General features: G+C 37.4%; 1 protein-coding gene across 2 annotated transcripts in view; it reads right to left on the reverse strand.

Annotated features, from left to right (window-relative positions):
- WDR64 (WD repeat domain 64) overlaps positions 1 to 19,411 on the reverse strand; it is a 169,766-nt gene that overhangs the window by 148,663 nt on the left and 1,692 nt on the right. For both annotated transcript variants that reach the window (XM_036757403.1, XM_036757404.1), the window contains exons 2-3: positions 16,272 to 16,402; positions 47 to 149 (exon numbers count right to left, since the gene is read on the reverse strand). In XM_036757403.1, coding sequence (XP_036613298.1) covers positions 47 to 149; positions 16,272 to 16,402 — 234 coding nt within the window. The remainder of the gene's footprint in view (positions 1 to 46; positions 150 to 16,271; positions 16,403 to 19,411) is intronic.

Consider the following 19,411-nt stretch of genomic DNA (forward strand, 5'->3'; position numbering starts at 1 on the left):
AAACATTAAAACCCATATGTATTTCTAGGAATGTTAAAAATTGTACCTGCAAGTACAACTCTTTGTTTTCTGGAAACCAGGAAAATCAAATTTTCTTCATCAAGCTGGGAAGCAAGTACATCTTCTTCTAATAGAAAATATCCAAATATCTGAAATAAAAACCATGTCTGTAAATTTACACAATTACTTAAACATGCTCTATTTTCTCAGTACTATTTATGATGGTGGTGGAATTTAAACCCTAATTCACAAGAAAGGGAAGCTTGCAAACAATAGGAGATTATAGTATGCGCACCTAATAAACTATATTATATTTTGCTTATATTCCACCTATGGGCAATAATTATTCATTGTTTTCCCTTCTATAGAAATGAAGACACCCACCAATCAATCTTGACCTGGTGGACAGACCAATCAAGCATTGCAATCACTTTCTGAGAAGACCCAATGTTTCTCTTAGCCAGTTCCCCTCACCTCCAAAATCATGAGCAATAATTGATGAATGTAGACAATTATATGGTTAATGTAAGCCTTGTAGAAAGTAAAAGTTTTTAGTTGTAGTGGAGATAAGGGAAATTAACTATGCAATTCCAAATCTATACGACACAAAGCATACTGGAGAATTGAAAATTATATTTTGGCCAGTCACTATTAATAATTTTTTAAAGAGAATAAACCTCATTATTCAAGCAAAAAAGCAAATAGAGATCTAAGAAGTTTTTCAGTTTGGTATATACAAAAGAATACACAAAGGTAAATGAGCACCACATGGGAGCAAGAAAAATTATCAGTTCAACTAGGATAGAGAGAACAATCTTACTCAGGATAGGTATTCTCTAGAGTTGCAAATACTTGAATACTTAATGGAGCTGCCTCCCCATACATGTCCATGGTGTTGAGGGATCCAGTCCAGTCTGTCTCCTCCCTCTGCTCTCACCATCTCATCATGTGTATCCCCATCCAGCTGAACTAAATGCCCCATGCATATATATATATGGTCATTCTCGACATCCACTCAGCCACTAAAGAGGCACATCTCCCTCAGCATAAGCAATGTGAAGCACAAGGTTATCTTTCAGGGGACCATACAAGGGAATGTGATACATATTTTCTTTTATTTTGGTAATTTTATTTGTATTCTGAACTTAATACCAAATAAAATGAGAATTTCCCAGATATAATAGAACAGAAACAAAAGATTGTACATTATTATATACAGCTTGCTTTTCTTCTTAATTATATAAATTCAACCTGTAGTTTTCAAAACTGTTCTTGTCTAAGCTTCTTTTTGGGATTCTTCCTGCTATGTTCTTTATATTTTAAGAAAGATTATTCAATAACCCTGTTTTCTTTAGTTAATAAACTTGGTTTTTTTTTTGCTATCCTAGTCCTTATTCTTTGCCCTTCAAATCATCCTCACATTGAAAAAATGAAAAAAAGAAAAATAAGATTTTTGAAACAAATACTCATAGTCAAAGCAAAGCTCCACGTTAGCAGTGTCCAAAAAATGTATGTTTATTTGGTATCTTGAGTCTACCATCTCTTTGTCAAGAGGTGGGTATCATACTTCATTATCAGACCTCAAGAATCAGTCAATCATTTTCATTTATCAGATTTCTCAAGTCTTTTAAAGTGGCTTTCTCTTCATGATGTTATTGCAGAAATTTTTTCTTGGTTCTATTTACTTCATTTTGCATCAATTCATACAGGTCTTTCCAGGTTTTGCTGAAACTATTTTATTTCATCATTTTTAATGGCTCAATAATATTCCATGAATATACCAAAATTTGTTAGTTATTCCCAATAGATGCATACCTCTTTGGATTCCAGTTCTTTACTGCTATAAAAAGTAGTATCCTCTTCAGCTTTCTTTCATTGCTTTTGGGTATAGGCCTAGTGATAGTATTTCTAGGTCAAAGAATAGTCACTAAAAAGTTTAGTAACTTTTGAGACATAGTTACTAATTACTTTCCTGAGTGACTGGACAAATTCACATCTCCACTAACAGTCTTTTTGATGTCTGCTTCCCAATTCTGCTTCCCTTCAGTTCTGCTTCTCTTCAGTTCTGGTTCTCTCACACTCTGGGCTCTCCTTATATACAGTCCTAGCCCCTCATCTGATTGGCTGGAACTCAGGTGTCTGATTGACTGAATTCATGATTAACTAGAGCTCAGTGCACATACCATTGGCTCTGGTCTTAGCAACTCCCTTTAGGGCCCTGAGGGCTTCATGCCCAAATCTGCTTAGTACAAGGTAAGTAGAAGCTTTAGGCCTACTTACAAACAAGGATATAGTCAAGCTTTCCCACCTAGCCCCTCCTGAGGCCTATGGAAGGGGTAGGGAAGATCTTTGATCATATTAATACAACACTACATGATTTGCTTATTCTCTAGGTTCTTTATTTAATTTCGTACCTCCTGAGATCTTAGGTGGTTTTTTTTTTTTGCTTTATGTTCTGCTATAGCTCATGAGGACCTTAAAGCTAACTTAGCCTCTGCATGTGCAGGAATTCACTTTTCACTAGTCCCAGTCCCTCTCCAAGAAGCTTCTAAGGGGACAGGACTGGTCTCCACTGGATGTTAGTCCCCTTTCCTTTGGGCTTAGAGCAGCCACAAAAAAATATGTTGACCCTGACCTAGTTCCTTCTAGTTGAGTACTATTGCCTCCAGGAAGAGGGTACTGCCCTTCCTTCAGACAGAACATTTTTACTATACTTTTCCCCACCGCAAGTGGGTAGGCTACTAAGGTCTGCTACTTATTGCCATAGAATGATAGGTTCAGGGAAGGGGCAAGGTATGCTAACAGATATTGTGGAATTTGGCAAGAAAATAACTATTTGTATATTCTGCCAGAGTTTGGGGGCTGGTATAGAGGATGATCGAGTGAATTAGGGATAAATCCAGGGCAGAGGAACCACATATGGCCCTCTAGGTCCTTAAGTATGGCCCTTTGACTGAATCCATATTTGTTCTGTGAAGTTTGGATTCAGTCAAAGGGCCACACTTGAGGACCTAGAGAGCCACATGTGGCCTTGAGGCTCCAGGTTCCCCACCTCTGGAGTAGTGTTTTCTGCAGTTAGTGTGTAAGGCTGGCTTGTTCAGCTTCTTATTGTGTTGGTCTACAGAGACAGCTAAGATTGCTTTTCTTCCCAAGTTTGGGGGGATTTTTGAGAGTTAGTGGGGCTAGAGAAATTTTCTTGTCTTCCATTGTTGGTCACATGACCTGGAAGTCAGCCAGCCTGAAATCTTTAATTGGCACTTTTGCTTTTAAGAAGTATTTATGACAGATATGGTCAGGCCACATCAACAAGCCTTAATTAAGCCCTCACTATGAGCCAAGTACATTTTGATCAATCGCTCTCTACAACCTCCACCCCCACTCCACCTTATTTTATGAATACAATAATACAAACACCTGTCCCAAACAGCATACAAAACTGTAACAATAATTGTAAAATTGGACAACCAGTTTAACTCAGATTTTGGTCATTAGAGTGTTTCTACTGCCACTTGTATTTTCAGACTTCAATAGGAATAAAAATGCTTCATTTATTTTTGTGCTAATGAATGCCAGTTTCCCAGAAAAAAAATTTTTTTGTAAAAGATATGCAGTTTGGAATAATTTCCTACATTTAGATAGTACCTATATTCAAAAAACCTAGAGCAGTGTACAATCATCCAACAAACCCATGCAGATTGCTAATTACATTTTTTCCCCCTGGAGACAATAGCAGCAACCCGAGGAAGTAAAAGGGAACAGATGTGGGGAAAGAGGAGGAGTAATTACCTATGAATCTACAACTTAGTACACAGCAACCATAGTAATTAGAGCTAGGAGAGACTTTAGTAATTCTCCCCAATCCATTCATTTCACAGAAAAGAAAACTGAACCCTAGAGAGATAAAGTGACACCCAACTCCAGACCTTCTGACTCAAGATCAACTGATCTTTCTACTATAATACTGTAATGAACAGAACCCTAATTAGGGCAAAGCCATGAGGGCTTTTCCAGCTGAGCTATTTAAAATCCTAAAAGATGATTCTGTTAAAGAGCTGCACTCAATATGCCAGCAAATTTAGAAAACTCCACAGTGGTCAATGAATTGGAAAAGATCAATTTACATCCCAATCCTGAAGAAGGGCAATGCCAAGGAATGTTCAAATTAGCAAAAAATCACATGCTCATTTCACACTCCAGCAAGGTTAATTTGAAGATTCTGCAAGCGAGGTTTCAGCAATATGTGAATTACCAGAAGAGCAGGCTGGTTTTCAAGGAGGCAGAGGAACTAGAGACCAAATTGCCAACATTTGCTGGATTATGGAGAAAGCAACGGCATTCCAGGAAAAACAAATCTACTTCTATTTCATTGACTACACTAAAGCCCTTGATTGTGTGGATCACAACAAAATGTGGCAAGTCTTCAAAGAGATGGGAGTACCAGATAATCTTGCTTGTCTCCTGAGGAACCTGTATGCAGGCCAAGAAGTAACAGCTAGAATCAAACATGGAACAACTGACTGATTTAGGATTGGAAAAGGAGTACAACAAGGCCGTATATCATCACCTTATTTATTTAACTTATATGCAGAGTACATCAAGTGAAATGCCAGGCTGGACAAATTAAAAACTAGAATTACGGTTGTTGGGAGAAATAGCAACAACATGAGATATGTAATGAAACCCACTCTGTTGGTAGAAAGTCAAGAGGAATTAAGAAACCTCTTGATGAGGTAAAAGAGGAGAGTATAAAAGCTGGCTTGAAGCTTAACATTAAAAAAAAAAAAAAACTAAGATCTTGGTGAGTCATCCCATCACTTCCTGGCAAATAGAGGGAAAAGAAATGGAAACAGTGTCAGATTTATTCTTGGGCTCAAAGATAACTGCAGATGGATATTGCAGCCATGAAATTAAAAGATGCTTGCTCCTTGAAAGGAAAGCTATGGCAAATCTGGACAGCATACTAGAAGCAGAGACATCATCTTGCTGATAAAAGTCTGTATAGTCAAAGCTATGATTTTTCTGGTAACAATGTATGGCTGTGAGAGTTGATTATAATGAAACCTGAGTACCAAAGTGTTGACCTTTTCAAATTGTGGTGCTTGAGAAGATTTTTGAGAGTCCTTTGGACAGCAAGGAGGTCAAATTTGTCAATACTTAAAGAAATTAATTTAGCTATTCACTGGAAGATCAAATACTGAAGATGAAGCTTAAATACTTAGGCTACTTAATAAGAAGACAGGACTCATTGGGAAAGACCTTAATATTTGGTAATATTGAAGGCAAAAAGAAAAGGGGACAACAGAGAAGGAGATGGATAGGTAATGTCATGGAAGTCTTTGCTTCCCCCAAAAGCTTAACTTTTTGCCTCAAAGTTAATATACTGCAAGGCTTCTCAAACTTCCCTGTAGAGCAGACTAAAGCCTGGATGCAGAGAAGGGAGGTGGGGAAGGAGAGTACTTCAAATGAAGTCAAAGTATTTGAGGGGGCATCAATATATTTAATAAGTCTGTGAGTATGGGGGCAAGAACTGAGGTAGAGAAAAAATGGTGGGCCAGCCCGTCGGAGTTGTGTTATCTGCATTAGAGTTTGAGTATTTGGCAGTTCAGTTCAAGAAAGGACCTCAGTGTCTGATACCTTATTTTGCTAGGTGATCTTCATAATCTTCCTGAGACAATTCAAACAGAAGGAATTTGGTTTCCTGGCATGGCACTGGTATACTGTCCAGGTTTCACAGAAGAGTGTGAGGTCAACACAAAGGCTCTGTAGATGTTCAGTTTGATAGGCAGCCTAAAAGCTCTTCTCTCCCACACTTTCCTTTGGAGCCTCCCAAAAACTGAGCTAGCTCTGGCAGTCTGTGCATCAACCTCAGCATCTATGTGTACATCCCTGGAAAGTATGCTACCAAGGCAAGTGAAATTATCTACAGCATCCAAAATGTTTCCATTTACCAATGGTTCCACATATGGATGGTGTGGTGCTGACTGGTGGAGAACCTCTATTTTCTTGGTGTTAATTGCTTGGCCAAAATTAGCACAAGCAATAGAGTCCACATTTTGTTGCATCTCTGGCTCAGAGGCCACACTGAAAGCACAATTGTCTGCAAACACAACATCAGGTACCCACCCTCCTTCCACTTTAGTCTTGGCTTGTAGCCTTTTCAAGTTAAATAATTTACCACTAGTGTAGTAGCTGACCTTGATGCTGTTTTCATCTTCATAGAAGGTGACTGGCAACATTAGCTATGGTACAGTGACAAAAATCGCTTAGTTCTTCACAGTCTCAGTGTCATCTAGCTGCCAATGCGCATCCTCCAAAACAAATTATCTTGTATTTATTTTGGATATCAAGTATATACTTACATGTGAGAGAGTATGGTATAGTGGATGGAGAGTCTGCCTTGAAACCAGGAAGTCCTGCCTCTGATATGTACTAGCTATGGGACCCTGGGCAAGTAACTTCACTTCTCAGTCCTCTAGGCAACTTGGTAAGATGATATGGTGAAGAAGAAATACAGATCTACATTGGTAGATGGAATTTCATCATCTGGGAATTTCTTATACTAATGAAATCACAGGTCTGGTACCTATATTGTCCCCCCACACTCTTAGAATGTAAGCATACTGAGGGAAGGGACTGTTTCATTTTTGTCTTTGTATCCCTCAATGCCTATCACAAGTGCATGGTACAAAATCGTCACTTCGAAAATATTTTTTGATTAACACAGTCTATAGAACATTGGGCCTGGAATCAGGAAGACCTGAGTTTAAATTCAGCCTTAGACACTTACTAGCTGTGTGATCCTGGGCAAGTTACTCGCATCCTGGCAAGTAACCCATTTGCCTCAGCTTCCTTGTTTGTAAATGAGAACAATAATAACACCTACTTCTTCCCAGGGTTGTTGTGAGGATCAAAGGAGGTAATCACTGTAAAGCACTTACCACAAACAAAACCAATGCAGCCAAGATTAGAAGGAAAGCAGAAAATTGCAGAAAAATTTACAGTAAGTTTCTCTGATATAGACCTCATTTTTCAAATATATAAAGAATTGAGTCAAACTTATAAAAATGAGTCATTTCCCCAAATAATAAATGGTAAAAAAATATGAACAAGCAGTTTTCAGAAGAAATCAAAGCTATCTAGTCATATACAAAAATGTTCTAAATCACTGTTGATTAGAGAAATGCAAATTAAACAACTCTGAGGTACCCTCTCACACCTATCAGGTTGATCAATGTGATGGAAAAAGAAAATGAAAATGTTGGAGGGGATGTGGGAAAATTGGGTCATTAATGTGCTGCTGTTGGTGAAGTTGTGAACTGATCTAACTATTCTGGAGAGCAATTTGGACTTAGGCCCAAAAGGCTATAAAATTGCACATACCCTTTGACCTAGCACTAGCACTACTAGGTCTGTATCCCAAAAAGATTTTTTTTAAAAAAGGGGAAAACCCTATATGTACAAAAATATTTATGCCAGCTCTTTTTGTGGTGGCTAAGAATTGTAAATAGAGGGGATGCCCATTGACTGGGGAATGGCTGAACAAGTTGTGGTATGATTGTAATGGAGTGCTATTGTGCTATAAGAAATGACAAGTAGGATGCTTTCAGAAAAACTTGGAAAGGCTTCACATGAACTGATGCAAAGTGAAGTGAGCAGAACTAGGAGAATATTGTACACATTAATGTACTATTGTATAATGATAAACTATGAATGACTTAGCTATTCTCAGCAATACAGTGATCCAAGATAATTCCAAAGGATTCATGATGAAAAATGCTATCTACCTCCAGAGGAAGAACTGACAGAGTCTGAATGCAGATCGAAGCATACTATTTTTACTTTATTTTGGGGTTTTTTGTCTGTCCTTTTACAACATGACTAATATGGAAATACATTTTGCATGACTACACAGGTATAACCTATACAAAATTGCTTGCCTTCTCAATGAGGGGCAAGAGAGGGAGGGAGAGAATTTGGAACACCAAATTTTCAAAAATGAAAGTTTAAAATAGTTTTTACATGTAATTGGGAAAAAAAAACATTTAAAGAAAAAAATAAAGAAAAAAATACCTAGTGCAAATAAACCCCCACCTGATAATGGAAAGCTTCCTACTCAAGAAATAAGACAGATTGCTCCTTGATGAAAAGACCCAGAAAAAGTTTCTCTCTCCCTTCATTTAATCCTTTCTCTCCTACCCAGTCTTCCCCCAGACTGAGATTTTGGTTGAGTGTAAGGGCCACACTGCTTAAATGATAAGTATTAGGTAATATTATTGTTTTTATTGTTAAAAATTTTTGTGACACTGGAAAAGTTGGGGTTTTTTTAAGCCTCAGGTTTAGAGCTAGATCTGGAGTTCTTAATCTTTTTTGTTGACCCCATTGGCAGACTGGTAAAGCCTGTGAGACCCCTTCTCAGAATGATGGTTTAAAAAATATAATTGAAGGAAATGCTAAATTTTAGTTAGAAGGTAGTGAAAATAAAGATGTAATTCTTTCCCCATCCAAGTTTATGCATACTTTGGAGGAGGGGGTGGTCTGTGGACTCCAGGTTCAGCACTTCTGGGCTTGATGATCCCTAAGGTCCTATTCTAACTCTAAATTGTGCATCAATTATCTCAATTTACTCTAAAATGGTTATTTGCCAGTTGATTTTTCATCCTGTTTTTGGTAAGCCTTGTGAATACAGCTGGGGCCGTATTTTCACCAGGGCCACCTGGGGAACCAAAGGGTTCATTCAAAGTGCTGCCCTCACATCAAGAGAAGAAGTAATAATCAGTTAAATCTGTTCAAGCCTCCTAACAAATCTCTTCCAGTGATGCTTACAGCAACTTGAGTGTCTTCCCATACTGATACTGCTAACCCCAGAAACTAGCTCATGATAACAGCATCTTTATGTTCATCACTAAGAACTCAGGATCTCAGGAGAACACATTAGTCAGGTGACAGAGATTCAGTCTGACTAAGTCTGGGAAAATCTGTACCCAAGAAAACCAAGTACATCTTGGAAAGTTTACAGTAAATCTAAGGCTGACGTACTTTGGTTGTCTCAGCTAGAATTTTTTTAAAGCATGAAACATGATTTAAAAAAGAACAAACCCTTAAGTGAGAACCAACAGCATCATCCATTTTTTTTGACAAAGCAGAAATATTCATTCATTAGTCATAATAAATCATCTTTGACTCATAGTGTTATTAATGGTACTCCCAGAGCCCCTCTCTCCTACTAACATCCTCTCCTTTCCATGCCCACAGTAAGTACATTTACATTCTCATTTTTGATATCAAAATCATAACATAATTTCCATGTGAAAGCTAAGCCATGGCCCCTTGTGAGTTCTAAAAACTCTTATGAATGCACCTTTGAAACTTGTCCATGCTGGTATACTTGTACAAAAATGTGAGGACCTCAAGCTAAAGACAAATAGATCCAAGAGTTTTGGAATCCAAGAGCCTAGTGATGACTTACAAACTGCCACAGTCTAGAGAACTATAAAGACTTGGGCCTGTTATTGTATAGCCAATTTCATGGGACTTTTTTGGTTTGTTTTTCTGGTCACATTGATAGTATATTTCTACATAATAGACCAGATGGACCTCAATGCAAACCAAGTCAGCTAGACTAGAGGGGAAGGAACATGGCTTAAAGTCAGAAGCTCTGGGAAGAACTGACACAGAGGAATTAGAAAGGGGAGGAGGCCTGGTAGTTATGGAATGCTATTCTTACCCGGAATGAATTAAAGAGGGAAAAATACATACATATATATGCATATATATACACACACATGTAGAAGGGTATAAAAGTCTTCTAAATTCAGAAAAAAATTAAAGGCTAAGGGGGATAGGGAGAGGGAGAGGAGAAGGGAGGAATTTTTTGAAGGAACCCTACTTATGTCAGATTTGGGTTAAAGAAAGAACAACATATACATTTAGAAGAGAATAAAAGTCTTCTAAATTTATAAGAAGAAGGTGAGGGAATAGGATAAAGGGAGGCATAGAAGGGTGTCTAGATTAACGGGACTGGGATAAAGAGAGAATAACATATATATTTGGAAGGCTATAAATGTCTTCTAAATTCAGATAGAAACAAGAGGGTAGAGGGAAAGAGTGGAGAGGGGAGAGGATAAGGGAGGGATCTTTGTTGGGGGTTAGGTTAAATAATAGGAGGGCAAGGTAGTGGGTAAAAGTAAAGTAGAGGAGTCAGGAGGGATAGGAAATAAGAGATACATGCGAACATAATATAAAGATCAAGAGTAGAATTTATTAGGGAAAAAAAACAAGGGTAGGAATCATGATCTCAGACAAAGTTAAAGCTAAAATAGATTTAATCAAAAGAGAAAATAGGGAAACTACACTATATATCAGCCATATTAGTCAATATTGTTTTAGACTATTTAAAATAATTAGAGAGTATAAGGTTGGAATATTGCTGTGGTATAGGAAATGATGAGTTGGTGGACTTAGAAAAATATGGAAAGATTTGGACCTGTGAAGGAAGACATTATCCACTCTCAGAGAAACAGAGACAAACAAGTATAACACAGTTTTACATAGACACATATGAATATATATGTTTACATATAGGTATTATAGATATTTAAGTATATGTACGTATATATGTGTATATATTTTTATATATGTATGTATAAATATGTATAGGAAAGGGGAAAAAAACAAAATAAAAAGTGCACAGCAGAGAACAAAAGAAAACTTACAAGGAAGCAAAGAAAAGATGGACAGTTCTGAACACAATGTGTAGTATTTATTATATGGGCTTTCTTGAAATGGAAATTTATTGTTGTATATTTTGAATCCTCTCTTATGTCTGCTGTGCACATGGCAATGATTTTTGTTCTGATTTTGTATTTAAGTTTAAAATATATTTTTTTACAAGTCAGAAGCTCTAGGTTTGATAATAAATCCTGGTACTTAACTAGCTGTATGACTGTGGGACTGAGGACAAATATAATATCTCTGAACTTCAGTGTCCTCATATGTAAAATGAAGATAGTAGTGCTTGAACTACATACCTCACAGGATTCTTGTTAGAAAAGCAGTTCATAAATTGTGACATGTTACATAAATGTGTTATTAAAATAAGATCCCTTCTTTCCCCATGCACTAAAGAAAATAAAAATAATTTTATAGTGCTTTACAGAATAGTACTTTCCTGATGGCAACCCTGAGAAGTAGACATAATTATAATCTCCATTTTACAGTGAAAGAAATGGAGATTCTTTAATTTGCAAATAGTAAGTTTTCAAGCAGGTGTTTATAGGCATGCTGATTTCAATTAGTGTTCAGTCTGGAGCTCCTTTCAGTTCAACATGTTTACTGCCTATAAAGCCACGCTCTGAATATCTCAAAGCATTGATTCTTGGTTCCTGAAGACTATTCCAATGGAGTGCAAGCTCTGATAGAGCTTTCTAACAAAGCTAGGAAGGTATTAAGCTCTGGTCTAGTGATAAGTTATGTGCTAGTCTTCCAGGACCAGACTTGCTAAGGGTCAAGAAGCCTGGCTGCCAAATTTTATTTTGGTGTTGGCTACAGTAAGTCTGAAATGGTTTTAATCTACATTGGCATGAGAATTTTGTCTCCTTCATGTGACTGTAAACTCCTTGAGGGCAGAGACTTTTTGCCCTTTTTTGTATCCCCTAGAGGTTAGCACAGTGCCTGGGACATAGCAGGTACTTAAAAAATGATTGAGTACTAGCATTTGTGGAATCGAAGATCTTTGGACTTGACTCATTATAGTAAGTCCTTTAATAAATGTTTTTTGACGGATGGATGGATTGAAGGTCAATAAAATGAATAAATCAGTCATACCATAGTCTAGGTTACTTTTCTGTCTCCAAAGAAGCACTATTGTTTCTTGTCGGTACTTGAAATTGTCTATTTTCCATTATTCAAATCTAGACATGATCTCTGGGGAATACTCTGGGAAACTCTGCCCTGAAACCATGGAGAAAATCAAATTTTATTTAGTGGCACTTTGACTTTGTGTCCAATAATCAATATAGTCCTGGGAAGGGGCAATCAAAAAAGTTCTAGAAAGGAGTGGAGGAGGAGCGAGAGAAAGGCACCCTGGGTCTTCGAAGCTGTGATAATCCTGCTTTTCTACCTCTTGATGGATACAAATTGCTGTACCTTATCCTTTTCCACTTTCCCTCCTACAGTCACCTCTGTTTTCCTATTATCTTCGATCGATCAATAGGCAAGCATTGATCACTGTGTGCTGGGACCTAAAGATATAAGTACAAAGAATGAAACAACCCCTGTTTGAAAGGAGTTTACAATCTAATGGAGTGGTAGGGGCAACAAGTACATATAAAAATACAGCATAAAAATAAAGTTAATAAATATATACATACATACATACAGTAGTAAAATACAAGATAGCCGGGGAGAGAAAGACAAGGAGATCAGGAAAGGCTTCATGCAGAAGATGATTTCTGAATTGCATCTTAAAGGCTAGCCTGAAGCAGTGGATCACCATGGTGACATGATCAAAATAGGAGGTAGAGAAGATCTTTGGTCAGGATTAAGAAAAAGGAAAACCTTTTGGCACCCCTTTCCCCAGCTGCAAGCCTGAGGTTAAAATTAGCATCAGGAGGAAGGTCATGAATAAGAGGTTAGGATTAGAGCAAAAAGACAGCACTAGATTTTCCAATTTTATTTTATTTTGAGAATCTAATCTGGAGTTGACATGATCAAATAGCTTATTTTGAAATTTAGAGTTGGAAGTGACCTTCCTTCAAGGTCTCTAGCCCAACTTCCTTAATATGCCAATGAGCAAATCAGGACCCAGAGAGGTGAAGAAATTGATTTATCCCAAGTGGAGAATCTGTAGCATTGGGACTCAAACCCAGGTCTCCTCTTACGCCAAAACTTTTTCATCTCTACTACATTGCCTTTGCAAGTTTTGTCTTTGGGAAGACGTTAGTTCACCTGGAAGACTGATTATGAAAAACTACAACCATTCTTCTTATCTCTCTCAGCATCCTTCTTATGGGACTGAGTTCCTTGTTAAGGCCATCTGGTTTAATGGAAGCCAGGTGAATCATCCTAGCATATTGTAATGACACATATATGAAGCCTAGTGAGTCATCTGTCACAATATTGTAGAAAACAGAAGTCTTAGCTACTTACTCACAGTGCATATGGAGCTCCAGAATTCTAGGTTAGTGCTTTTACCATTTCAATGTGGAATTTTACCCTAAATGCCATAGATCCATGTTCCTTCAACATAATGTAGCTCTCCTAACTTCTAACCTACTGCCTCACCCTTCAAAATTAACTGATTAGAGTTCAGAAGGCCCTGGCACGATTGTTGAATGTCATCTTCATTAAGGATTATTCTAAGGATTGGTCTGTAAAAATGTCAATAGTATGATTTCTTTTAGTCTTGATATTCACTTGGAATATTGGTTATCAAACTTTTTTATTTATATTTTGCTCATCCTGTAATATCCTTTGCCATAAGCAATCTTGGCACCTTGAATGTTTAAATTGAGCAGAAGAGTTCTTGGGCAGTTGGTCTTCTAGACCTATTTCTTGAACCTCAAGATTTTTCTGCTTCTCCTTCCTTTCTCCCTAAACTTCTCCTCTTCCTCTTCTTTTTTCCTCAGAAATAATAGTGAAAATTGAAGATTTGTACCTTTCTCTTTTTTTAATTTCATTTTTAAGGTGTGTAACATGCTTTACACATGTTAGGTAGATGCTATTATCTACATTTTGCAGATAAGGAGACTGAAGTACTAAGAGAAAAAGTGACTGACTCAGTCATACAATTAGTAAGCATCTGAGATGGGATTCAAATGTAGATCTTCCTGACTCCAAGTCCAAAGGACAAAACCAAAGGAAATGGGTTTAAGTGAGAAAACCTTACATAAAAAAGAAAAAAAAAGTACTATTTGGAAGTGAGAGTAAATTAGTTTAGGGATACTACTAAAAGATATTCAGGCATTCCAATCACTAGATATATGATGAATAAAATCAGCAACTACATATTCAATTCACCAAGGTTTTATTGGGGACAGACTATGTGCCAGGCACTGTGCTAGGTGGCTGGAGATATAAAGACAAAAGCGAAACAGTTCTTGCACTCAAGAAGCTTACCTTCTACTAAGGCAGCTGGACTAGAGAGACACAACATGTACAGAGATCAGTAAACACAAAGTACATGCCAAATTAAATACAAAGGAATCACTATGGAGAGAGCACTGAAGAGTGGGAGAATCAGGAAAGGCTGGTTTAGGAGGTGGCAACTGAAGGGAGTCTTGAAGGGAACTAGGTGTTCTGAGAGACTATAGTGAGGACGGAGTTCTGGCATGAGGGACAAACAGGTACAAAGATATGAGGTGGTAGATGAAACAGAGGAAAGTCCAGTCTGGATGGACTTTCAGTAGCATGCCTAAGATGGGGATACAGCAAGAACACTAATGAGGATGGAACAGGGGCGTAATATGTAATCAGCTGGAAAACATAGATTTAGAGCTGGAAATGGCTTTTAAAATATTCTAATCCAGCACTATTATTTTACATATGAGGAAACTGAGGCCACAGAAAGCTTAATGACTTCCTTGAGGTTGCATAGGTATAAGAGGTATCAGAGGCAGTCTTTGAATCCAGATCTTCTCACTCTACACTCAATCCTCTTACCCCTGTGGTTGGAGCCAGATTATAAAGGGTTTTTAACGCCAAAAATAGTTTATATTTTATCCTAAAGACAATAGGGAATTATTAGATGCTTATTAAGTAGAGAAGTGATAGACTCAAACCTTTACTTTAGGAATATCAATTTGGCAGCTGTATGTATGTAGGATGTATTGGAGAGGGGAGAGACTGGATATAGGGAAACCTATTAGGAGGATATTGCAATAGTTTAGTAGAGATGAAGTTGGTCCATAGGTAAGGCATGCTTTTATGTATAGGGAAATGTCTGTACTGGAATGACCACCCAGTGGAATGATCTTTTCATGCCTCCCAGCATCTCGTTAAAGCCTTGTTAGAGTCTTGTGGCCTTGCTAAAGACCACGTATAACTCAATTCAACAATCATTTATTAAGTGCCTGCTGTGTGGAACCACCCTACTGTGTGCTAGTTACACAAAGACCAAAACAAAAAGCAGTGACCTGCCCTCAAGGAGCTGACATTCTGCTGGAAAGTAAATCAGGAAAGGTGTGAAAGAAACCTCAGTATTGACCACTAAGTCAAAAAAATGTAGTAAAAGTAAAAAATGTTTCTCAGCTTAGTCTCAGAGTCAAGTTGGAGATGAAAATAGAAAAAGCGCAAAAAGATGGAATTTTTTTTTTCCCAATCACAATGACCTCAGTTTTCTAACTATAAATCAGAGAATACTTAATCTAATGAGAGCAACTCTGTGAATTTGTTATTAATATTATTTTTATTGTTAACCAAACCTGTGATTTCACTGGAGTAAGTAATTCTTGATGAGAAAATTCTCTCTAACCATGCAGACTGGCCAACCACTGCAATTTGTGGTGATGATTACCCCAAGGTCACCCAGTTAGTAGGCCAGCTCTCAACCAACTAGGACTAACTAGAACTCTACCAACTATTAGTTTATGAAGGGATAAAAAGAGATTCTCTCTTACTTACCCCAGACTCCACAGGAAGTGACTTCTTAGGAAGTGACCTTTTGTCAATCATACCTAAGGACTACTGTTCTAAAGGATCAGAGAGATTGTCTGAGGATCCCTTGTCCCTTGTCCTTAAGGGACACTTGTTTCCTTGCTGTAATAAAGGGAGAAGTGGCTGGTAGTGGCTGCGGGAGAAGTGGCTGTAATTAATGACAAGAAAACATTGGATTGACTAATTTTGTGGATCCGTCCTCTGTAATAGGCAGTTTGATCTGTATTAACAAGTTATTTATTATCAATGTAAATAATTGGCATTTTGCCCCACCCTTTTGACTACGAAGCAAGAGCCCTGTCCCAAGATTTCAGAGCTATAATAATGCCCCCATTCACTTCACATTGTGGTACTTTTCCTGTGAAGTTACCTTCTGTTTACTCAGTATATATCTTGCATGTATATAGTTATTTGCATAGAGTCTTGCATAGAGTAAGAATATGAGTTCCTTGAGGGCAAGGACAATGTTTTTGCATTTCTTTGAATTCCCAGCACTTAGGATAGTACCTGGCAAATAGCATGCATGTTGACTTTGCTTAATCAATGTGTAATCAATCTGTAATCCCATACTGAGGAAGATGACTTTGAGATTTCACACAATAGATGTCAAAAATTCCTACCTCACACCAGTCCACGGGTGCATCTGGATTGTTGCTGAGTTTCCTGTAAAAGCTTTTCACATCTTGGCTCTTTATTTCTGGACCAAATAGTTCCAGTACAGACTCATAGAACTTTTCATAATCAATAGTGTCTACATTGAAACAAAGAATTACAGGTACATTGTTACCAAATGCTGAAGACCCTACTGTTTAAGATCATAGAATTACAGTTGGAAAGAACATCAAGGGCCACTGAGTTCAATTCCCTTATTTACAAATGAGGAAACTGAGACTCAGAGAGCTTAAGTGACTTCTGCAGAGACACATACCTAATACAGTATCAAAAGTGGACTTTCAACCCAGGCCTAACTCCTATATCAATCCTGTATCTACTATACCACATCATTTATCTCAACATGTACCACTCTGACCCTCTTAGTACTCTACTTCAATTTGTAAGAAGCAGATTATTCTGGTTTAAAAAATTATTTCCTTTTGGACCTGACCAGGTATTGAGTTAGAATATTCCAAAGTAGGGTAGAAAATGTTCCAATGAAATGTCCTAGCATCTTCACCATAGCTCTTCTCTTAACCAAAATAGGAAGAATTTTTTCCCCCAGCATGACTTCCCTAAGGGAAACACCAGATTTGCTTTATCCTTTTTTGATATTAATGGTCTTACCTATTAGTAACAGGCTACCTACTGTAGTGGTCTATAAGGATTCATTTAGAGAGATTTCTTTATTAGGACAAATTTCTTTTATATTTTGTAACCAAGTAAGATCTGTTATAGCTTGGAGCTCTCTGCTGCTAAGTCTATTAGTCTGAGCTCCATTTATTGCTAAGTGAAAGAAGGGGTCAGACATGGATTTTCAATACTCTAACAGATTTTTTTTTTGCTATTGAGTCAATTCATTCCTGTTTTACTCTCTATGATCACAGGCTAAGTGAAAGAAGGAGTCAGACATGGATTTTCAAAACCCCAACACATTTTTTGGTTGTTGTTGAGTCAATTCAGTCGTGTTTTACTCTCTGTGAACCCATTTGGGGTTTTCTTGGCAAAGACCCTGGAGTGGTTTATCATTTCCTTCTCCAGCTCATTTTACACATGAGGAAATTGAGGTAAATAGGGTTAAGTGATTTTCCCAGGGTCACACAGCTACTAAGTGTCGGGCAGTATTTGAGCTTAGGTCCTCTTGACTCCAGGCCCAGTACTTTATCCACAGCATCACCTAGCTGTCCTTTACATAACAGATCAAACCAGTTCAATGAACAAACCTAGTAGTATAAGAGGTGCTTATATTTCATGCTCATCAAAAGTTTGTTGAGACAAATAAGGATGAAATTTTTTTTATGACTGGGATGATTCCTAGGCTACTGTTTGAGTCATTGACAAGAAAACTAAAAGGTATTGAATCCAAGACCAACCCTTGCAGATAACTTATGAGTAACCTCAGACTAATTCATTCTTAAAAATTATTTTCCAAGTGTCATCTTGATTTTCATCATGGTTCATTAGATTGCTGTTAACATTTAGAACCAATTATTAAAGGACTGGGTTGTAAGCATTTATAAAAAGAACTCCTAATTACTATTAGTCAGCATGGGCTCATTGAGATAAAATCATCTAAGACAACCCTCTTTGTCTTTTTGATAACAGAATTACTAGATTGTAGGTCATAGAATGCCTTAGATCAGAGATCCACAACCCATGTGCCATGGACCTCAGGGCACCCTTGAAGTGTTGAAAGGGGTCTTCAAATCCAAATATGAATCCACAGATAATCAAACATAACTCCTTTAACCTGAAACAATGTGTATTAAATATGTATATACATTTTATGTGTATATATATGTAGATATCTATATATATATCTATATCTAGCTAGCTAGCTATATCTATATCTATCTATCTATCTATCTATCTATCTATATATATATATACACACACACACACACATGCATTACTACTTTCAAAAAAAAGTTATTTTCCAGAGTCAGCCTGATATAGTGGGTAGAGCACTGGACTTGGAAGTCAGGAAGACCTGTGTCTAGTTCTTGCCTCTGACTCTAGCTGTTTGGATATAGGCTAAAAGCCACTTGACCACTCTGAACCTTACTGTGAAAATGAGACCAATAATAATAATTAATAATTTTACCACTACCTGCAGTACCTACCTCCCAGAACTTTTTGTAAGACCTAAATGAAATAACGTAGGTAAAGCCCTTTACGATGCCATATATAAATATCAGCTATTGCTCAGTTGTGGCTGTGCATTTGAAGTTTATTGATGAGTAAACTGTGCACAATAGATTCAGGAGCCTAGTTAAAGTCAAGGCATGTTACACATTTATCATTTCCCCTAAGTCATTTCAAGTTCTTTTATTTTGTCACAGCAAGAGATGAATTTAGCAGGAATCAATCTTCCTTCAACTAAGTTAATTACTAACCAGTGCCCTATTTCTTTTCGAAGAGTTTATAAAACCACAGAAGACAAGAAATTTGTAATGTGACTTTCAGAGTTCAATCTTCTGAAAGTGTTACAGAATCATCACATTTGTCCAAACCCCTCTTTTTAACAGATGAGGAAAACTGAGGCCCAGAGGTCACACAGTATATAGTGCAAATAGCCAAACATAATCTTTCCATTAAGCCATTTCTCCTCAATGTTAGGGTCAACCCATAGGAAGGCAAGGATTTTTACTTGTAAGCAGCTACAGTATAGCCAAAATATCCCCATAGAGGTTCAATAATAGACTGTGGCCCAGCATACCGGCCCTTAGATGTTAATTGGGCATTTCTCACCCAGCAATATGTCCACTACTCTCTTTTAATTTCTGCATTTGTCACCACTACCTTTGATCTCATGATGCTGCCAATAGCTTTGTACATAGGTCTTCCTTGTTTATCGACTATTCTCTTCTCCAGATTAAGTATCTTAATTCCTTCAATAGATCCTCTTATAGAAAGCCTAAAAGTCCTTTACTTAACATGCCACATACTTACCCTTCACAGTCCCAGATGCCATCCTCTGGATACCGTCAACTTATCAATATCCTTTCTAACCATGGTGCCCAGAACTGAGCACAATATTTCAGGTGAAACTTGATAAGAAGAGTGAAACTACCACCTCCTTATTCCAGGAATCCATGTCTCTCTT

This window comes from Trichosurus vulpecula, chromosome 4 (assembly GCF_011100635.1).
Source record: "Trichosurus vulpecula isolate mTriVul1 chromosome 4, mTriVul1.pri, whole genome shotgun sequence".
NCBI classification, from domain to species: Eukaryota; Metazoa; Chordata; class Mammalia; order Diprotodontia; family Phalangeridae; genus Trichosurus; species Trichosurus vulpecula.